General features: G+C 41.3%; 1 protein-coding gene across 1 annotated transcript in view; it reads right to left on the reverse strand.

Annotated features, from left to right (window-relative positions):
* Positions 1-23,570, reverse strand: part of LOC149088613 (uncharacterized) — a 92,916-nt gene that overhangs the window by 20,662 nt on the left and 48,684 nt on the right. The window contains exons 13-17 of the mRNA XM_089252131.1: positions 22,073-22,207; positions 14,008-16,131; positions 12,852-13,889; positions 9,653-11,167; positions 2,433-7,391 (exon numbers count right to left, since the gene is read on the reverse strand). Coding sequence (XP_089108257.1) covers positions 2,433-7,391; positions 9,653-11,167; positions 12,852-13,889; positions 14,008-16,131; positions 22,073-22,207 — 9,771 coding nt within the window. The remainder of the gene's footprint in view (positions 1-2,432; positions 7,392-9,652; positions 11,168-12,851; positions 13,890-14,007; positions 16,132-22,072; positions 22,208-23,570) is intronic.

Genomic DNA, 23,570 nt, shown 5'->3' on the forward strand with positions numbered 1-23,570 from the left:
TGTGAATTTTCGGAATAAAATTGCATTAAAGAAATGTATTAAAGAATTATCGCAATATTCATAAAAACAAAACATGAAATATATATATATATATATATATTTATATATATATATACCGCTCTAAAAACCTGTCGTACTTTCTTGCGTATAATCCGCAGATTATAAACTATAAAATGATAGAAATGTTTAGTGTGGATTACAGACAGCTGCGAATTATCTGCAGCTTATTTTCCATGGGAAAGTGTAATTAAAAATAAACACGTTTTAAAATAACTCTCAAAAAAATATATTTATATATTTTAGTAATAGAGTTCGTACGCAAGTAGCGGAAAGACCGATATTTTTTCCAAATTCAACCTCTGATTGAACACTTCCGTTCATCACACATTGAAAACTATTCAGCATCCCTCTGAAACGAGCATAATATTCTCAATATTCTATACTGATCGAGATTTTTCGTCATATATCATCAGCAAGATCTTCAAACAAATTACCCTGATACTCATTACCAACTTGTTAGCTCCACCACTATCTGACTCAAGAAAGCTTTCTACACAAGCTCTTGTTCTTTCTCCCTTTTCTTCATCCTCCAAGTCGAAAGCTCTCATTAATTTCAAACAATGTCGACTTCTGTGTGATCTCAAACTAATTTACTTTCAATTTCAAGGTCCCATTACAGTGGCTACCGCTTATAACGTTTTTCAAAAACCAAAGAGAATTACTTAAAGGCCGCACACGAAAATAAGTCGCACTAAGCCGAAAACGTTATAAGCGGGATCGACTATATATCACCTCAAGGAATCTGGAATTTATTTCATTCCGAGCAACGACTAAGACGAATGACAACGTAAATCAAACGAGGAGAAATCTTGATGTTTCAGTTACCACACACCGAAAACACGCTCAAAAGATGGACAAAACAATTTTTCAACAACCGATCGAAACTGTTGGCATGAATTCCCGGTATTTCCCGGGACAGTTCCGGTTTTTTTTCCCCTGCTTTTCTCGCCTTCCCACATTTTTTGCAAAAATATACCAGCTTTTCTTGTTTTAAAACGAAGCCTATTTTTATTCTTTATTGAAATCAAAGATTGAAATTATTATCCCCCATAAATTAAATAATGATAATTACAACTATGAATAAGAATATTGATTTCACGTATTTGTCATGGTGAACGTTTTATTTTATGGAATTCATTTTATTCTGCTATAGTGCTTCATGCATGGGCGGAGATACGGGAGGGGTTTTTTTTTTACCACATAGTGAACGAGTCTTCGACTATTATGTCAATTATTCTTTTTGTCAGATTTCTTGATTGAGTTGCTAATTCATCTCAAATATTACTCACAGAACACATTAAATGTATAATACAGACTGAACAATAAATTCAAGTGAATGTGTGTCTCATTAGTTCTCCAATCTGTGGCTTTTTTCACTTTGCTGCGTGTCGAGCGTTTGAAGCGTCAGGCATCTCAAAGCATTAAAATTATAAATTAAAGTATGAAAACATGATGACAATGGTAAAAACTGATTATATTATTGAACATTGAGGCTGTTCTCATGAATCTGTATGGTATTGGGTTCGAGAAAAAAATAAATTCCAAAAAAATTCATACTTCACAATCTTTGAACGCGTTTTTCTCAAAACATCAATTCTTGTCGTTGCGCGCATGATATCTCATGAACTATGTTTCCTATGCCCATGAAATTTGTCTGGTATGTGTCCCTCGCCTAAGCGCATAGAATGAACTAGAATGGTAGACATCTCAATTAAAATTAAAATTTGGAAATTTTATAAAATTAAAATTTTAAAGTCTGAATTTTTAAAAATAATTTCACTTTTCATATTTTAAAGATCCTAGTTCATTGTGAATAAACAAACAAGAATTTCTTTTATGCAGAAATTCCAATTTGGGCAGATGAAATTGTGTGCGCAGTGGTGGTGTGTACGATCCATTTTGAATTTTTTTTCAAGTTTTGCATGTCAGCCAAAACAAAAAAAAAACCTATTTTGTAAAATTTGATGGATGCACATCAAATTATACATACTTTAAATGTGACTCTAAAAAATTTGAAGAAATTGGGTAAATAAGAAATTTTTAATTAATTTTTAAATATATGCTACATTTTTCTGCATTTCTCGACTTTCGCGTGTCCTGTGTCCCCTCAATTCAACGGTTTTCATTTATTGTTTTAGACCACGATGTTCTGAATGTGGCTCTTCATTACAGGGCCGAAATGCGTAAACCAGTAAGAGAAATTTGGAAATTCGTCTTGAAGAATGTTGAAATATGTCTTTGAAACAAATTCAGACAAAGGCTTCTTTGCGCCATATAAAACGGCTTCGGTATGATATAGGTCCTATTTAAAAATCATTGCAACCTATAATTTGAGGTGGGAAAACTAAAAATATATTAACAAATATTCTTACCTGTCAGATTCGGTCTTCTCGCATCCGTTGATGGTTTTTTCAAGGGTTCGAAAATGGCAGGACTTGGTTTGCGGGAGCCAAACCATAGTCTTCCTTTCAGGGTTTTGGCTCGGGTGATCCAAATTTCATAAGTTTCAATCTCAGTTAAAACTTCCGTCCAAACCTCCTTTACAATATTGTTCACTTCTGGCTTCTTTTTATCAGATGGTCGTTTACCTTTAGGTCTTCTACCTCTTGGTGTTTCATCGTCCGGCTGGTCTGAGGGGAACGGCCACCAATCATCAGGTTCTTCATCATCAGGTCTATCTTTCACACCTGGCCGCCTTCCACGTGGGAACTGTCCATCAGGACTGTCATCATCATCAGAAGGACGTCTTCTTCTTGGAGATTGTCCATCAGGCCCATCTTCGTCGCCAGGTCGTCTTCCACGAGGGAAACGTCCATCAGGCTCATCTCTATCGCCAGGGCGTCTTCCACGAGGGAAACGTCCATCAGGATTGTCGTCATCGTCAGTCGGACGTCTGCCCTTTGGTCGTCTTCCACCAGGACCGTTATCTTCATCAGTGGGACGTCTGCCCTTTGGCCGTCTTCCATCAGGACCGTCATCAGTCGGACGTCTGCCCTTTGGTCGTCTTCCACCAGGACCGTCATCTTCATCAGTGGGACGTCTGCCCTTTGGCCGTCTTCCATCAGGACCGTCATCTTCATCAGTGGGACGTCTTCCTCTCGGCCGTCTTCCATCAGGACTGTCGTCATCGTCAGTAGGACGCCTTCCTCTTGGTCGTCCTCCATCAGGACCATTATCAGTGGGACGTCTGCCCTTTGGCCTCCTTCCATCAGGTCCGTCGTCCTCATCAGTGGGACGTCTGCCCTTTGGCCTCCTTCCATCAGGTCCGTCGTCCTCATCAGTCGGACGTCTGCCCTTTGGCCGTCTTCCATTAGGTCCGTCATCCTCATCAGTAGGACGTCTTCCTATCGGCCGCCTTCCATCAGGACCGTCATCAGTGGGACGTCTGCCTTTTGGTCGTCTCCCATCAGGACTATCGTCATCATCAGTTGGACGACGTCCTTTCGGCCGTCTTCCATCAGGACCGTCATCAGTGGGACGTCTGCCCTTTGGACGTCTTCCATCAGGACTGTCGCCATCATCAGTGGGACGTCTGCCTTTTGGTCGTCTCCCATCAGGACTATCGTCATCATCAGTGGGACGACGTCCTTTCGGCCGTCTTCCATCAGGACCGTCATCAGTGGGACGTCTGCCCTTTGGACGTCTTCCATCAGGACTGTCGTCATCATCAGTAGGGCGTCTTCCTTTCGGCCGCCGTCCATCGGGACCATCGTCAGTAGGACGACTGCCCTTTGGCCGTCTCCCATCAGGACTGTCGTCATCATCAGTGGGACGTCTTCCTTTTGGTGACCGGCCATCAGGGAAATCCTTATCTCGTGGACGTCTTCCTGTTGGTGAACGTCCGTCGGGTGAATCATCATCTGGACGTCTTCCTCTTGGTGACTTTCCGTCGGGTGAATCATCATCTGGACGTCTCCGTCTTGGTGACCTTCCGTCGGGCGAGTCTCGATCTCCTGGTCGTCTTCCTATTGGGGACCTACCATCGGGCGAGTCTTTGTCTCCTGGACGTCTTCCTTTTGGTGACCGACCATCAGGAAAATCCTTATCTCGTGGGCGTCTTCCTGTTGGTGAACGTCCGTCGGGTGAATCATCATCTGGACGTCTTCCTCTTGGTGACATACCGTCAGGCGAATCCTTGTCTCCTGGACGTCTTCCTTTTGGTGAACGGCCATCAGGGAAATCTTTATCTCGTGGACGTCTTCCCGTTGGTGAACGTCCGTCGGGTGAATCATCGTCTGGACTTCTCCTTGGTGATTTTCCGTCGGGTGAATCATCATCATCTGGACGTCTTCCTCTTGGTGACCTACCGTCAGGCGAATCCTTGTCTCCTGGACGTCTTCCTTTTGGTGAACGGCCATCAGGGAAATCTTTATCTCGTGGACGTCTTCCCGTTGGTGAACGTCCGTCGGGTGAATCATCATCTGGACGTCTTCCTCTTGGTGACCTACCGTCGGGCGAATCTTTGTCTCCTGGACGTCTTCCTTTTGGCGAACGGCCATCAGGGAAATCTTTATCTCGTGGACGTCTTCCCGTTGGTGAACGTCCGTCGGGTGAATCATCATCTGGACGTCTTCCTCTTGGTGACCTACCGTCGGGCGAATCTTTGTCTCCTGGACGTCTTCCTTTTGGCGAACGGCCATCAGGGAAATCTTTATCTCGTGGGCGTCTTCCTGTTGGTGAACGTCCGTCGGGTGAATCATCATCTGGACTTCTCCTTGGTGATTTTCCGTCGGGTGAATCATCATCATCTGGACGTCTTCCTCTTGGTGACCTACCGTCAGGCGAATCCTTGTCTCCTGGACGTCTTCCTTTTGGTGAACGGCCATCAGGGAAATCTTTATCTCGTGGACGTCTTCCCGTTGGTGAGCGTCCGTCGGGTGAATCATCATCTGGACGTCTTCCTCTTGGTGACCTACCGTCGGGCGAATCTTTTTCTCCTGGACGTCTTCCTTTTGGCGAACGGCCATCAGGGAAATCTTTATCTCGTGGACGTCTTCCCGTTGGTGAACGTCCGTCGGGTGAATCATCATCTGGACGTCTTCCACTTGGTGACCTACCGTCGGGCGAATCTTTGTCTCCTGGACGTCTTCCTTTTGGCGAACGGCCATCAGGGAAATCTTTATCTCGTGGGCGTCTTCCTGTTGGTGAACGTCCGTCGGGTGAATCATCATCTGGACTTCTCCTTGGTGATTTTCCGTCGGGTGAATCATCATCATCTGGACGTCTTCCTCTTGGTGACCTACCGTCAGGCGAATCCTTGTCTCCTGGACGTCTTCCTTTTGGTGAACGGCCATCAGGGAAATCTTTATCTCGTGGACGTCTTCCCGTTGGTGAGCGTCCGTCGGGTGAATCATCATCTGGACGTCTTCCTCTTGGTGACCTACCGTCGGGCGAATCTTTTTCTCCTGGACGTCTTCCTTTTGGCGAACGGCCATCAGGGAAATCTTTATCTCGTGGACGTCTTCCCGTTGGTGAACGTCCGTCGGGTGAATCATCATCTGGACGTCTTCCACTTGGTGACCTACCGTCGGGCGAATCTTTGTCTCCTGGACGTCTTCCTTTTGGCGAACGGCCATCAGGGAAATCTTTATCTCGTGGACGTCTTCCCGTTGGTGAACGTCCGTCGAGTGAATCATCATCTGGGCGTCTCCCTCTTGGTGACTTTCCGTCGGGTGTGTCTCTGTCTCCTGGTCGTCTTCCCGTTGGAGAACGTACGTCGGGTGAATCATCATCCGGACGTCTTCCTCTTGGTGACCTACCGTCGGGCGAATCTTTGTCTCCTGGACGTCTTCCTTTTGGCGAACGGCCATCAGGGAAATCTTTATCTCGTGGACGTCTTCCTGTTGGTGAACGTCCGTCGGGTGAATCATCATCTGGACGTCTTCCCCTCGGCGACTTTCCGTCGGGTGAGTCTCTGTCTTCCGGTCGTCTTCCTCTTGGTGACTTTCCGTCGGGTGAGTCTCCTGGTCGTCTTCCCGTTGGTGAACGTCCGTCGGGTGAATCTCTGTCCCTTGGTCGTCTTCCCGTTGGTGAACGTCCGTTGGGTGAATCATCATCTGGACGTCTTCGTCTTGGTGACTTTCCGTCAGGTGAGTCTCTGTCTTCTGGTCGTCTTCCTCTTGGTGATTTCCCGTCTGGTGAGTCTTTGTCTCCTGGTCGTCTTCCTGTTGGTGAACGTCCGTCGGGTGAATCATCATCTGGACGTCTTCCTCTTGGTGATTTACCGTCTGGTGAGTCTCTGTCTCCTGGTCGTCTTCCTCTTGGTGACTTCCCGTCTGGTGAGTCTTTGTCTCCTGGTCGTCTTCCTGTTGGTGAACGTCCGTCGGGTGAATCATCATCTGGACGTCTTCCTCTTGGCGATTTCCCGTCTGGTGAGTCTCTGTCTCCTGGTCGTCTTCCTCTTGGTGACTTCCCTTCTGGTGAGTCTTTGTCTCCTGGTCGTCTGCCCGTTGGTGAGCGTCCGTCGGGTGAATCATCATCTGGACGTCTTCCTTTTGGTGACCTACCGTCAGGCGAATCTTTGTCTCCCGGGCGTCTTCCTTTTGGTGAACGGCCATCAGGGAAATCTTTATCTCGCGGACGTCTTCCCGTTGGTGAACGCCCATCGGGTGAATCATCATCTGGACGTCTTCCTATTGGCGACTTTCCGTCGGGTGAGTCTCTGTCTTCCGGTCGTCTTCCTCTTGGTGACTTTCCGTCGGGTGAGTCTCTGTCGTCTGGTCGTCTTCCTCTTGGTGACTTTCCGTCGGGTGAGTCTCCTGGTCGTCTTCCCGTTGGTGAACGTCCGTCGGGTGAATCATCATCTGGACGTCTTCCTCTTGGCGACTTTCCGTCGGGTGAGTCTCCTGGTCGTCTTCCCGTTGGTGAACGTCCGTCGGGTGAATCATCATCTGGACGTCTTCCTCTTGGTGACTTACCGTCGGGTGAGTCTCTGTCTTCTGGTCGTCTTCCTTTTGGCGACTTTCCGTCGGGTGAGTCCCTGTCTCCTGGTCGTCTTCCCGTTGGTGAACGTCCGTCGGGTGAATCATCATCTGGACGTCTTCCTTTTGGTGAACGGCCCTCAGGAGAATCTCGATCTCCTGGACGTCTTCCAGTTGGTGACCTTCCATCTGGTGAATCTTTGTCTCCTGGACGTCTTCCTGTTGGCGATTTTCCGTCGGGTGAGTCTTTGTCCCTGGGGCGTCTTCCTTTTGGTGACCGTCCATCTGGAGAGTCTGTATCTCCTGGACGTCTTCCTGTCGGTGATTTTCCATCGGGCGAGGCTTTATCACTTGGGCGTTTTCCTGTGGGCGATTTCCCACTTGGAGTGTCTTTATCCTCTGGTTTTTTACCTATATGGGGTTGAGGGATATGAGTGCTTATTCTAAGAAACATCTTATAGTGTGAATTAAGATTTATGTTCATTACCTAGTAATTACGTCTATTCAATAGCGAAAATAGTTGATGGTGATACGAATTCGATTTGAAGTATGTGTTTTTTTTTGTAATGATTTTTATCGTAAATATCAAGAAATTATCTATTTATTGCACATTTTTGTTCTTGATTTAATTGAAAATATTTGTCTTTATGATGCTTTATTGTGGCATTCCAAGTTTAATGAAAGTTTCGCATCGTCATACGTCTGCAAATGAACTGTATTATTATGGTAAAAGTGACAATGATATGCAGATGCTCGGTATTTTATTTATTTTTTTTAATAAGAATAAATTAATAGTTTTATTTACGTATATGTATGCATATGGTATGTATTTATAAATAAATTAATAATTTTAATTTTGTTACCATTTGGGCGAAGTTTAATGCAATGTCGACCGCGATTGTGTCAAACTCTGCACATTATTTTGAATAGGACATTGTAATTCAAGAAAAAATTAATTGAAGGGGTTGGTGCACTCAAATTTTTCCAAAAACAAATTTTCTAATTTTTAAATTTTTAAATGCTATGAAAATTTTTGCGTCTAACTGTGTTCAAATTTTTGTTCTCTACCTGTACTAAAAATATTTTTAAAATATTTTAATATAAACTGCTGGCAGGCATTATACATGCTACTGTTTTTCATTAAAATGCTTTTTTCTCAGATAAGGTTTGAGTTTTTTGTTAGATAAGGAGCATTTTTTTCGAACACCTCTCATCTAAATGGCTTGAAACTTTGTGTGTCTCCAACACTATGCTGTTACATTCTTTAACACGGAGATTTTTTATTCGTTACTTTAAAAATAATTATGACATAAAATATGAGTAAATTTTGGTAATTTTCAAAAAAGTTGCATGTTGTAAAAATTAAAATTCAAGAAAAAAATACCAACAATTAAAATCCTAAAAGCTCGCACTTATATAAAGTATATAACACCATAGTGTTGAAAGTCACACAAAGTTTCAAGACATTTGAATGAGTGATGTTCGATAAAATGTTCCTCATCTACAAAAATCTTAGTTTTGAGAAAAACGCATTCTAGTGAAAGACATTACCATCTGTAATGCCTGCCTGCAGTTTATATCAAAATATTTTTGCTACAGGTTGAACAAAAACTTTAACACAGTTAGACGCAGAAAATTTCATAGCACAGTATTCAAAAATTGAAAAATTGCAAAATGTGTTTTTTTGGAAAATTTGCGTGCACCAACTAACTCTCTTGAAGATTTTCGGGCAAAAAGTAAGGATACTTTGTGATGCAAAAACCATAAAAAAAATCTCTCGAATTTTTAACAAACTAATTTCCTAAAACGTTTACGTTAATTCTGTAAGAATAAAAACTTTTACAAATTTTTGGTTTGATGAGAGTAGCGATGGAGTATTTCACAGAAGTGGTGTTAGCATACACAATGACAAAATGACAATTGCGGTCTCGCTGAACACTTCAAGCCTTTTGTCAAGCAGGGCAAATTTTGAAGGGCGACGCGTTCATAGGTGCTCAACGTGTTATATTTATGTACGATATTAACGTGTTAAATGTAAATTATTACATTTTCAACCCTACTGAGAAATGTTTTTTTAGAATGTTTAAAATTTGGAAGCTGTGCTATAGGATGATGGGTACGCATGAACAGGAAGGCATGGTGATTTTGATATTAAACCAATTCAATGAATATACCGAAAATGGTACAGAGATGATGCTCATGCAGAGTTGCGTTAGAACCATTTATTACGTTTTCATTTAATGCTGAAACTTTTCGTAGTATATAGTTAGGTTTGATCGTAGCAAATTCTTACTACCTTCTTAGTCATTTGTTAGGGAATTTTATTATTAATGGTGATTAAAAGTTTTACGTAAGAGTAATTTCAAAATATATTTTCTACGTTTGCAAATGATTTTCATACATATATTTTTACCAAAATGTTATGTCCGTTTGCACTTGAGAAAAAAAAAAATTTATATACTCTCTATCGCATCTCAGCCTTCTCGTGTATGGTTTTTTTTCTATCGCTTAAAGGGATATAAAGTATAATTCGTGTGTTTGAGAGAAAATGAAAAATGCGCATGTTTGAGAAAACGACTTATGGGTTGTTGTTTTTAAATAAATATATCGCAATATAAATATAAACGCTCGTAGTAGAGTGGCGAAAGACAAAATAATTTAAGGAAACTCACTTGGTTTTGTTCCGCCTGGAGTTTTATCTGTGGGTTTTTGTTTCGAGGGAGTATCATCATCATCATCATCATAATATTCATAGTAGTAATCATCATCATCAGGCTTATCACTTCCATCTGGTTTTTCGCCTGGTCTCCTGGTTTTTGAAGTCGGTGACCAGCCGTCGGGTGAATCCTTATCTCCAGGTCGTCTTCCCGTAGGTGACTTTTTATCGGGAGAATCTTTATCATCAGGGCGCCTTCCTTTCGGCGACCGTCCATCAGGAGAATCCTTATCCCCTGGTCGTCTTCCTGTTGGTGATTTTCCGTCAGGCGAATTTTTATCACCAGGACGTCTACCTGTAGGTGATCGTCCGTCAGGTGAATCATCATCTCTTGGTTTCTTGTTCTTACCAGTTGGGGTCTTCGGTTTGTCCTTTGTTGTTGGTGAATCATCGTCTTCGTCCGGAGTCTGACCAGGTCGTCTCGGTCTCTTGTTTTTACCAGTTGGGGTCTCCGGTTTGTCTTTTGTCGTTGGTGAATCATCGTCTTCGTCTGGAGTCTGACCAGGTCGTCTCGGTCTCTTGTTCTTCCCAGTTGGGGTCTTTGGTTTGTCCTTTGTTGTTGGTGAATCATCGTCTTCGTCCGGAGTCTGACCAGGTCGTCTCGGTCTCTTGTTTTTACCAGTTGGGGTCTCCGGTTTGTCTTTTGTCGTTGGTGAATCATCGTCTTCGTCTGGAGTCTGACCAGGTCGTCTCGGTCTCTTGTTCTTCCCAGTTGGGGTCTTTGGTTTGTCCTTTGTTGTTGGTGAATCATCGTCTTCGTCCGGAGTCTGACCAGGTCGTCTCGGTCTCTTGTTTTTACCAGTTGGGGTCTCCGGTTTGTCTTTTGTCGTTGGTGAATCATCGTCTTCGTCTGGAGTCTGACCAGGTCGTCTCGGTCTCTTGTTCTTCCCAGTTGGGGTCTTTGGTTTGTCTTTTGTCGTTGGTGAATCATCGTCTTCGTCCGGAGTCTGACCAGGTCGTCTCGGTCTCTTGTTCTTCCCAGTTGGGGTCTTTGGTTTGTCCTTTGTTGTTGGTGAATCATCGTCTTCGTCCGGAGTCTGACCAGGTCGTCTCGGTCTCTTGTTTTTACCAGTTGGGGTCTCCGGTTTGTCTTTTGTCGTTGGTGAATCATCGTCTTCGTCTGGAGTCTGACCAGGTCGTCTCGGTCTCTTGTTCTTCCCAGTTGGGGTCTTTGGTTTGTCTTTTGTCGTTGGTGAATCATCGTCTTCGTCCGGAGTCTGACCAGGTCTTCTCGGTTTCTTGTTCTTTCCAGTTGGAGTCTTTGGTTTGTCTTTTGTCGCTGGTGAATCATCGTCTTCGTCTGGAGTCTGACCAGGTCTTCTCGGTCTCTTGCTCTTCCCAGTTGGCGTCTTTGGTTTGTCTTTTGTTGTTGGTGAATCGTCGTCTTCGTCTGGAGTCTGACCAGGTCTTCTCGGTCTCTTGTTCTTACCAGTCGGCGTCTTTGGTTTGTCTTTTGTTGGTGAATCGTCTTCTGGATATTTGTAATCATAATAATATATTATTGTGCTTTATTGTACTTAATTGTGTAATTACGTTATTACAATTTCAACCCTACGGACAAATTTTCCTTTAAAAATGATATCATTAGGGAATGTAAAATTTGGAAGCTCTGCTACTAGATGATGGGCTTTCATGAACAAAAATAAGGGATAGTGATATTGTTATTTAAGGGGGTTCATAAACATTGATTCAAAAATATCTGCAATATGTGAAACCAATTCAGTTGATTTAAGAAAAATTTTGATTAGATAAAGCTCATGCAGAAAAGCATTAGAACCACTTATATTGCGTTTATCTTTTAATGCGGAAACTTCTAGAAATACTCATGTAGGCTTAGCAAACATTTTTAGTATTTTGTTAGGGAATTTTATATTAATGATAGTTGTAAGTTTTAAGTAAGAGTATAATTTCATAACATATTTTCGAGGATTGCGCTGACAAATGATTCTAATATACAGTGCAACATCAGTTATCGGGAGTAAATTGTCCCGCCACCGTACTTGTTATCCGAATAGCTTGTTCTTTTTGCGCGACTTTCAAAAATAACCTTATCCAATGACACTTGGAGGATGAGAAATTGCAGTGTTCGTTGGACAGATTCATTGCTCGCACACTGTTATAGCTTTATTTGTGTGGATCTTTTCTACAGATTTCTGCACAGATTTCACATTCCATATATTCCACATATGTCTCTAATCTCATTTTATGTGAGGGAGTTTTCCTTCTCTCTTCCTCAGATGAGACACCTTCCTTAAACTTTTCCCGGTGTGTGTAAAAGCGATCCATCACTTCACCTACCGTCAAATCCTAGATATTTTCACCACTAGTTCTTGAATGCCATCCTCATGCACCTCTAGTCCATCGTCTTTCCCAAGCACACAATCTCTTCGACAAGTAGCGGCTCCTATTCATGAGCTAGCCCCCCACCTCTCAAAGTCAGGTTCAATAATGGAATAAGCCCACAATTTTTCCAGAATTTAAAAAGAATCTAAGAAAACTGTAAGGGTGGGGGGGGGCAATAAAATTATCCACAATTCCATGAGTGCGTGTGAGGGAAAACAGAAGACTATTAGCTCAGTGATAATAACGTGAAAATGAAAAAAATTCACAAATATTTTTCTCGTGATGTGAATTGCTTGTTAAACGAACCGCTCGTTAACTGAAGTTCCACTGTACATATATTTTCTAACGGTGATATGTCCGTATACGCTTCAAAAGTAAAAAAAAATCGTTCTTATGCCCACCATCGCACATCTCAGTGTTCTGGTGTATGGTTTTTTTTTCGGTCTAGATGCGCATGTTTGAGAGCTTGTTTGTTTGCGCATTTCCGAGTCATACACGCTTACTGAAAACTATAGAATACAATATTATCCACAATTCCATAACAGGCGTGTGAGGGGAAACAGAAAACCGTCAGTTTAAATGTGACAACGTGAAAATGAATAAACAATTCGCGAAGTTTTTCCTCGTGATGCGAATTGCTCGTTAACCAAACCGCCTGATAACTGAAGTTCCACTGTACATATATTTTCGAACTGTAATATCTCCGCCTTAATAACATTTGTAATGATTTATCTACAACAGCTCGTAGAAAAATAGCGAAAATTAATACTTTCTAAAAGACAAAATAATTTTATATATGAAGCGCCACTCACCCGGTTTAGTTCCACCTGGAGTTTTATCTGTAGGTTTTCGTTTCGGAGGTGTATCATCATCATCATCATAATATTCATAATAATAATCATCATCGGGCTTATCTCCATCTGGTTTTTTCCCTGGTCTCTTGGATTTTCCAGTCGGTGATGAACCATCAGGGGAATCTTTATCTCCTGGCCGTTTTCTATTAGGTGATCTTCTATCGGGAGAATCTTTATCACCTGGGCGTCTCCCCGTTGGTGACCGTCCATCAGGGGAATCCTTATCTCCTGGACGTCTTCCGGTAGGTGATTTTCCGTCGGGCGAATCCTTATCTCCTGGACGTTTTCCTGTTGGTGATCGTCCGTCAGGGGAATCTTTATCACCGGGACGTCTACCTGTAGGTGACCGATCATCAGGTGAATCCTTATCTCTTGGACGTCTTCTTGTTGGCGACCGCCCATCAGGGGAATCCTTATCTCCTGGACGTCTTCCTGTTGGTGATTTTCCGTCGGGCGAATCCTTATCTCTTGGACGTTTTCCTGTTGGTGATCGTCCGTCAGGGGAATCTTTATCACCGGGACGTCTACCTGTAGGTGATCGATCATCAGGCGAATCCTTATCTCTTGGACGTCTTCCTGTTGGCGACCGTCCATCAGGGGAATCCTTATCTCCTGGACGTCTTCCTGTTGGTGATTTTCCGTCGGGCGAATCCTTATCTCCTGGACGTTTTCCAGTTGGTGATCGTCCGTCAGGGGAATCTTTATCACCGGGACGTCTACCTGTAGGTGATCGGTCATCAGGTGAATCCTTATCCCGTGGACGTCTTCCTGTTGGTGACCGTCCATCAGGGGAATCCTTATCTCTTGGCTGTCTTCCGTCGGGAGAATCTTTGTCTCGTGGCCGTCTACCTCCTGTTGGTGACCTTCCGTCGGGAGAATCTTTATCTCCTGGACGTCTACCTTTAGGTGTTCGTCCATCAGGTGAATCCTTATCTTCCGGCCGTCTTGTTGGTGGGCTTCTGTCGGGCGTTTTGTCATCGGTTGGTTTTCTTCCACCTAGGAAATTGCATTTCTATACCAATAGTTTTTCATATATATATATGATTCTAAAATACTACTATAAACTAACAAAATCATTCAGGGAAAAGAAAATACAACTGATTGGCTTACTTACCTGGTCTCTTTGATTCTGGAGTTCCCTCGTCAGGAGATTTTCCTCTTTGATTCTTTCCTGTCGGTCTTCGTTTCGGGGGTGTAGAGTCATCTCCATCATCATCATAATAGTCTTCATCCTCTGGCGTATCCTCGTCTGGAGTCTGACCAGGTCTTCTCGGTCTCTTGTTCTTACCAGTTGGTGTCTTCGGTTTGTCTTTTGTTGTTGGTGAATCATCGTCTTCGTCTGGAGTCTGACCAGGTCTTCTCGGTCTCTTGTTCTTTCCAGTTGGGGTCTCCGGTTTGTCTTTTGTTGAAGGTGAATCATCATCTTCGTCTGGAGTCTGACCAGGTCTTCTCGGTCTCTTGTTCTTTCCAGTTGGGGTCTCCGGTTTGTCTTTTGTCGTTGGTGAATCATCATCTCCGTCTGGAGTCTGACCAGGTCTTCTCGGTCTCTTGTTCTTTCCAGTTGGGGTCTCCGGTTTGTCTTTTGTCGTTGGTGAATCATCGTCTTCGTCTGGAGTCTGACCAGGCCTTCTCGGTCTCTTGTTCTTTCCAGTTGGGGTTTTTGGTTTGTCTTTTGTTGAAGGTGAATCATCATCTTCGTCTGGAGTCTGACCAGGTCTTCTCGGTCTCTTGTTCTTTCCAGTTGGGGTTTTTGGTTTGTCTTTTGTTGTTGGTGAATCATCGTCTTCGTCTGGAGTCTGACCAGGTCTTCTCGGTCTCTTGTTCTTACCAGTCCTTGGTTTGTCTTTTGTTGTTGGTGAATCATCGTCTTCGTCTGGACTCTGGCCAGGTCTTCTCGGTCTCTTGTTCTTCCCAGTTGGGGTCTTCGGTTTTTCTTTTGTCGTTGGTGGAACATCGTCTAGTGGATATTCGTATTCATAATAATACATTATTGTGCCATCATCAAGAGTCTTGGTGTAGTTTTTGGTTGTGATCTTGTTAGGTTTTGTCCTGGGTACATCTTTGCCATCAGGTGATTTATCTCCTGGCTTCCTAGGCTTATCTCCAGGCTTTGATCTGGGAGTTTTTCCCCTGGAAGGGTTCTTTCCGTCAGGTCGTCGTCTTTGGGGTGATGAGTCATCATCATCTAGTGGATATTCGTATTCGTAGTAATACATAATTGTACCATCGTCTAGGGTTTTGGTGTAGTTCTTTGTCGTGATCTTATTGTCCTTTGTTTTTGGAACATCTTTTCCACTTGGACTTTTGCGTTCAGGTTTTGTTGGCTTCTTCTTTCCTCCGACAGGTTTCTTTCGTGGAGAGTCTTCTACCTTTCTTTCTGGCTCACCATCTGGACCGTATGCATATTCGTAGTAATACATTATCGTACCATCATCCAGAGTTTCAGTGTAATTTTTTGTGGTGTACTTGTTTGGATATTTATCTTTCCCTGGACTGCTCTGGGAATTCTGTACGGGTTCATCTTCATACACGTACTCCACTCCACCATCCGGAGTGTCTTTCTCAAAAGTAAAGGTTCCAGATTTTGAGGATGAACTAGTAGAGCTGCTTGACGCGGCCTTATTTTCGGCATACTCACTTTCGAATGACATTTTTGTTTTTGATGGTGAAGAGTCATCATCTGGTGAATCATTTTCCGAGCTATAACTATACTTTTTGCTACTTTGTTTACTACTGCTGTAACTGGAACTTTCGCTACTGCTAGTAGATTCTGAATAGCTGCCACTGAACCTATCACTTCCTCCGGGAAAGCGTCCAGGTGACCAGCCATTTTGTGAAACCGATGAGTCGCCATCAGGTGAATTCGATGAGCCACCTCTTGGTGATCCGTATGAACCACCGGACATGCCTCCAGAGCCACCACCTGGTGATCCGGATGAACCACCGAAATTTCCTCCAGAGCCACCACCTGGTGATCCGGATGAACCACCGAAATTTCCTCCAGAGCCACCACCTGGTGATCCGGATGAACCCCCGAAGTTTCCTCCAGAGCCACCACCTGGTGATCCGGATGAACCCCCGAAGTTTCCTCCAGAGCCACCACCTGGTGATCCGGATGAACCACCGAAGTTTGCTCCAGATCCACCACCTGGTGATCCAGATGAACCACCGGAGTTTCCTCCAGATCCTCCTGACCCAGAGCTTGGGTAATTGCCATCATAGTACTGATAACTGTAGTCTGAAAGTAAAGTGAAAAATTATTCAGATTTAATGACAGCTTTTTCAAAATCAATACATTACGGCCTTATTATAGAATATACCAGAAGTGAATTTTAAAAGCATAGTACATTGTGCCTATTGTAACAAGAATCACTGAAATACCAAGTATGTATCGTTAACCCTCAACTGGCGTTGTGGGGTCATTTTGACCCCACGCATTACTCCACACGCCCCTCCCTTGAGAAAGAAATGAATCCGGTGCATCCTGTTATCAGTACCTTTGAAGCTAGTTGTTTACACGTGTTTATCAATTCTATGAAGTTGTTCTATTTTTTCTTTCCGTTATTTCGTTGATCAAGTCGGTAGGGTCATAATGACACCACCAAGAAATTTTTTGTCCGACGGCCGAAGTGTTGAGATCGAAATGTCGTCTCGGAAGAGCGCTAGTTTTCTTGATAACGATTTCAAATTAATAATGAAACATCGGATATCCAATTTGAGCATGAGGATAATGTTTTTAGTGAATTATACGCAAGATCTGTTTGATCAATATTCACAGTGTTGTTTAGGAGTACTGTGTTTCCGACTTAGTTATAAGACTAATTTTGGTGCTTGTGAAAATGTAGTAAGTATTATTTTAATTTGTAAATTTTATTTTCTGAGTATATTTTATTCATATCTGTTGAGTTTTTGATCGCGAGAATTGTGTTCAAAAATTTAATATATGATTTAAAAAAATTTAAAAAATCCCGTGTCCTTCCATTTTTTTCGAATAGGGGTCTTATTAAAAGAAAATTTTTGGGAAAACAATTAAAAAAATTTGAAAAATTATTTAGTGAACTAATCAATGGATGAATGAAGGCATGTAAAAAATCCATCGCTTTTTTTTAAATGAAAACTTCATTTTTGATTTTTAAAATGCATTAATATTTGCTAGGGTCAAAATCACCCCCCGAACGCCAGCTACGCACAGAATTTGCACAACGCCAGTTAAGGGTTATGTAACACGATTGATGTTACTTTTGATTGTGAAAACTTACATTGTTCGTTATAGCTGAGCTGGATTAAAGAACCGTAGTGCCCACCGATGCATCACCAGTGATTTACTACCCCTATCACTTGAGGCAGAACGTGGTCGGTTTAGCTATCGGTAACAGCTAGATTTAGTTTTGCTGATTACATACTACTGATGATTGATTGATGATTTGCAGACTCTATCGACTGGTGTCATTTTGAGAAGACAGTTTCCAAGAAAAAGAGCTGTATGGAATTGAAATTCCAGGATAGTTTCAATTGAAGTAGCCACGATCCAGTAGAAGTGCATTGAGCCGTTAAAAAGTCTCGCCGAAGAGGGCAATAGGCCTACAACTGTATACTATTCAACAATTACACTTCATAGTTATGAAAAAATGAGGGCAGATGGCAGCACAGTATACATATCAATCATTACACAGAAACAAACTTCACGGAACGTTCACTACACGCAAGCACACACATTCCAACATGTACCAATTCGTCAAAAGTTCCTGAGAGGAATATGGACGAGGTAAATGCCTGCTTAATAAATTCTGGGGCTGAGAAGAAATAACTTTTATAGGATGTTTAAGTTCATATCATTTTATTTTAGGTTCGATAAAATTTAATATTGGAATAAATCAATTCAATCAATATCAATATTCAATTGATAAATATATCAATTGAAAGCGCAACTACGAAAGCAAAAACGTTTTTGTAATTATACGCTGCAGTGTCTGTCAATAATATTTGTTTCATGCGTCTAAAATCTACGAGCAATGACATCGCTGAAGAGATGGTAAAGAAGTTATGGACGTTCGGGAAAACTAAATGCTACACTAACGACGAAAAAAACTGACTATTTTAACTGTTTAAACTGATGATAATAATTAGTGACTCTGATAAGGGACGTACTTGAAAGATTAAGCTGCAGAAAATTCGAGCATTTCTCATTGTTTAGGCTTCTTCCAGACGGAATATAGATTTATTTGACGTGCCCCTAATATTTTTAGCTTAAACACCGATCAAGTACTATCAACCACGGTCCCGAAAAATAATTGTAATTTCACAATGAGAGAAGTTGATGGATATGAATTCCTTCTTGTCTTCGAAACTTTGACGAGTCATGTTGATATATAGAAACCATGTTCACCAATTCATTAAATTCTGTGAGGAGATCAGTTTATACCTTGATGATGTTGTCCGATATTCATACAAAGGTTTAGACAACTGACTGTTATGAAGGTGAATTCAAGAAACAAAAGTCAACCTACTCAGTGCGGAATCGAGCCACGTTCACCTCGCAATCCGGACTGTTGCACTAGACCACACGTTACACAAGCAACGATATTTTTCCTTTGTTTCTGAATAGTAGAGAGTGACATCACATTTTCACACGTCACCATCTGGTGGGAAATCTCAGCATATATGAGCTATTAGTTGACTTAGGTCTAACTACTGAACCACACATACACCTCGTTCATATTCCTCGGGGAAACTTCTAAATAATTCAACATGTTGGAATGGGTACGTGTGTTCCTGTTGTGAACCTAACGCGAAGTTTGTTTGTGTAATGCTTGTTACAGTGCTGTCATCTGCCATATATTTTTCTAACTATAAGTGAACTGTAATAATTAATGATTTTACCGTGGGAGGAATGTTGCTCTCAATTGTTTGTTGCTCTAGACTTATTAATCGCGAGATCGACTCGCGTTCGCACCTCGACTTTTGGAACCAACTTTGGTCTCACTGTCAATACATTGTCCTCAGTTCAGCGTATATCCTCTAAATAAAGATGTTCGTTTCTTCTGTAGCATAGTGGTCTAGCGCACTCTCCCGAATTGCAAGGGGACGGTGGTTCGATTCACTGCAGAGGCAGATGAATTTTCTCCACAGAACTCATCCTTTGCTTCAGTCAATTTTCTAAACCTCTGCACTAAGATGGATTATTTATCACTGAGAAGTTGCACGTTAAGCTTTAAATGTTTCAAATTCTTCGATATCAAAGCTATACGAATAACCATACAAGCTGTCCCAAATTGTTAGCATAGTGGATATCCCTGCAACCGTTAACTTTCGAAACATACTTTCAATTGCCAAAACTTTACACATGGTGCGCTGTTACTTATAACCGCAAAATTTGTATATATAAGTAGTCATATACATTAAAAAAAAATGAAGTTATTTACTTTTTGTACATTCCCTGTGTACTCAAAATCAATTACAAAGTTGTTGCCCTGTCTCTTCTGTGAGGCTAACAAAATCAAAATTCCACGTTTCTACGTGCAGTATTCATTGAGATATTCGAATTTGATAAACGGGGGAAATTTGGGAAAGTAGCGTTATTTACGGATAAACCGTTTTATCCGCATTTAACGCTGTGTTTTCCAAATTTCCCTCCGTCTTTTTGAATTTGAATACTTCAGTGAATATTGCACTATTATAGAAACGTAGGATTTTTTGTCAGCTTCAGAAGAGTCAGGGCAATAACTTTCTAATTCGGTTTTTGAGCAAACGGGGACCGTCTAAAAAGGAAATTTCTTCATTACTTTATGTAAACGATCCCGGAAACAAATTTTCTTATTTTAAGTAACTGCACGTCGTTTGAAAACTTTTTGTAATTGAAAGTATGTTTCGAAAATGAACGGTTAGGGGCCGTTCAAGTATTACGTCACCATGGATGGGGGAGGGGATTTCCGATTTGCTGACTTTTGATGACGGGGGGGGGGGTGTATAACGCTTACATCATTTACCCTTTATGAAATATTCTTAATAGCATCTTACTCGGGGCGCCAAAAACGAGAAAAACCATTCGATAATTTGTGGGCACATGCAATGACATCCCCCTATCGATAAGTGCCATACAGAGCCACTTTAGTGATCTCTAAATTTTTCGCGGATCCAAGTGATCTGGAAATGTGTCCGGGTCGCTGAAGTGCTCTGGAATTGTACTATGGATCACTCAAGTGATCCGTAATTATATGCCGCGGATCACTTGAATAATCTGAGAATGTGCCGTGGGTAACTTGAGTGATGTAGATCAAGGGATCTAGTCACTCAAGGGATCTCTAAATGTGTCACGGATCGCTTAAGTGTTCTGAAACTGTGTCCCGGGTCATTCAAGTGATCTGAAAATATCCCATCGGGCTGCTTAAATGTTCTGGAATTGTATCACGGGACACTTGAGCGATCTGTAGATGTGCCGCTTAGTTCATTTTTAAAAAATTAGGTTTGAGGAGGGCAGGCCGCATCAGATAACCCGCCCCCCCCCGGGGCCATATTTGGTCCGCGGGCCTTCATGCGATTTATCATTGTATTGCTTAGAGGGTAGGTCGCAATGAATTTATTACAGATAAATTTTGCGTTCATAGCCTCCAAATAACATTGAAATGATCAGAAATTGATTATAATAACATATAAAGGTATTTTCTTCCAAAATTTCAATTTTAAAAAATTATTTTTTGTTGCATTAAAAAAATAAATTTTTTGATCTTGGGAGGGGTGCACGACCCTCCCATGCCCCTTCGTGTACGTCTCTGATCCCACCAATATGCGTTAGGATTCATAGGGACAGAGCTGATGACGAAATTTTGCTGACGGGGGGGGGGGGGGGGGTCAGAGTTTTGCTGACTTTTGCTGACAATGGGGGAGGGGTTAAAATGGCTAAGAATTTGCTTAGGTAATACTTGAACGGCCCCTTACAGAGATATCCGCTGTGCAAACGATTTGGGACAGCCTGTATAGCAATCATTACAAATAAAGTAAACATCGCGGCTACCGGTAGAAATTTCAGCAACTTTTCTCTCAATGGTATTGATAAATGTTATTTGCAATTTGAAGGAAAGCCCCCCCCCCCCCCAGTTTACCCGATTTGTACTTTTGCACATTTTCAGGAGGTAGGCTATCGGTATATGATTAATTACTAGGATGCGGATATCGAAAGTTTACAAGTAGCTGTTATGATCCATTCAAATGTCTTTAATAAGAATTTGCTTCTGGGTATAATTTGTTCTTTATGATTGGTATAACCCTTTTAGATTCGAGCATTCATTCTTTGGATTTTTCAATTCCTTTTTGTGCATTTTTGAAAGTAAGAAAATGCATCAAAAAACATAAATGTCGGCTAATTTTCAACTTTCTTTTTTTCCAACTACTTTTTTTTTTTGTAAAGAAATAGTTCGATTCATTCAAATATTTTCCGCACAGGTTAAATTTATCTTCACATACAACTTTTTCCAGAAGTTTCTTGTGGAATTTCATGCAATAAAATACAATTTTCCCGGAGGCACTTTCTTCTGGAAGCCATCTTCGGAAACCCCATGAAAAGAAACCACCGAACATTGAACTTTCAGTGGTGTCTGATGAAAGCTCCCAAAGTTTATGTTCCGAAGGATTCCGTAACTCAAAATTTACACAATCCTTCAAGTCAGGGCTCAACTCCCCGAGGTAAAAGAAAGAAAATCTCTATAGTGAGAAACACACACCTGTGGCATCGGGTGTCATAGGGTAAAATATATCACATCCTTTCAAAAAAATTACGCAATTTTGAGATGAAACAATTCCATATGATTCCACACCTAAACCCATGAAAATAAATATTACTGATACTGCATTGACGAAATAGTGGAGACATTCAAACCGAACTCAACTTCATTTTATCATCTCAGGCAGTGGAAATAGTGAGAACAAATCAATAGTTATTTCAATCGTAAGGTTTACTTGCAATTTGTGAACCAGAACTTTTGGCAAGAAAAATTATTCGGCCCTGAATAGAACCGATTGAGCCTGAAGCAAAATGTCTTAAGCCTGCTCCAAGGTAAACTGCATGGATTATTAACAAGATTTCATGATCAGAAAATAAACATATATATATATTTAAAAATTTACTTCTGAAAATTTTTAAATTAAAAAAAAATAATATTCAATATTACTTTCAGACCACTTACCGTATTGAGCAGTGACCACTGCTAGGACACACGTCCAAAAAAGTAATAGTAGGCATGGCCTACTACCCTTACAAAGCTTCATCTCGAAGCCGTGCTGACTACCGCTAAGGATCACTGCAACCGTTTTCGCCTTTATATATGTTTAATATTAATAGCCATAATTGCGATAGTCCACCCCATAAAAGCTGGGGAAACAATCAAAGCCTTCTCTAACGAGTAAAAGAGTTCACCAGAAATTCGTGAAAAATTATCACGGTCTAATGCCCTGATCAAAGCCGATCTTTCTCCACTGCGAATGTATACACAGATGTACCACACTACGTCAAGCCTTTGTAATTACTTCGCAGTGAGACTCTTCATCCACAGTTGTATTCTGATCCCGATAACAATCTTTGTGGCTCAGAATAGAAAACTAGTATTAGTTTTTTGCTTTAGAACCAAATGGATTTTTCGTTGGGCTCATGAAGTTCAGCGGCTTTGTTAATTTCATGTGGACATTGTCAACATTTTTAGAAAAGCTTGAAAAGAAAACCCCCTAAAGCACCATAGAATAAATCTTTAGTGATTTATTCTATTCATATCCTACGTGGAAAATGCCACACCGTTTTTAATGAAGTAGGCTTTCTTTCGATTTTCAGCAGAGGCGAGGTAAAGGGAGGGAATTAGAAAATGTGCTCCATTGAGAAATCAGATTTACAATATGTCTGGGGTGACTTATAAGCGGTTTTCGGGCTATTAGGTCCTGGTCCTATGGTCCGGAAACCGCTTGTAAGTCATTGAACGTCGACACTCTCTGGACTGGATGTGTGTAGTGTTGCCTATTAAAGTATTACTAATATTATATTTGTAGAGAGCCCGGACGTTCAGGCAAAATTCCATAAATGCCATTTTTTGCCTATTTTCAAACTGAATGTGAAAATGTCTTTACAATTTTTGTGCCATAAATGTATATTTTGACAAAGTTTTTAATATGTCTAAGAGAAACTTGGGTTAAAGAAAACGAATTATTGAGCTATAATATTACTAACTATGATTGCACGAATGATTATTACATGTATTCCGATTGCAGAGCATACAACAAATCAGGTGGTGTTATGTTCATAAAAAAAGCAATTAACAGTGTTAAAAAACTTCGCCAAATGGAAACTGCTGAATCTGTATATATAAATTTACCAGCTTTTGATATTGACATTTTATTGCTTTATAGGTCTCATGCACATACCATACCTCAGTTTAATGAAGAACTTAATATATTTATTAAAAAACTAGGAGATATATTAATATTTATATCTCCAGTTACAAGCATATCGTAGGTAACAATACTAACGAAATATCAAACTATCTAGACGTAATGGCTGTAAATGGTTTCGATGCTTTGCAGGAATCTGTAACTACAGAAAGAAATGGAGGTGGAACATGTATCGATCATGTATTTACAGAACAAATAAAAATTCTATACAACAATTTACTGTACTCAAAACTCGTATTACAGATCATT

The sequence above is a fragment of the Pholcus phalangioides genome, unplaced genomic scaffold (assembly GCF_987345545.1).
Source record: "Pholcus phalangioides strain wild (caught in Gottingen) unplaced genomic scaffold, Ppha-v1.0 ptg000003l_1, whole genome shotgun sequence".
Classification (NCBI taxonomy): Eukaryota; Metazoa; Arthropoda; class Arachnida; order Araneae; family Pholcidae; genus Pholcus; species Pholcus phalangioides.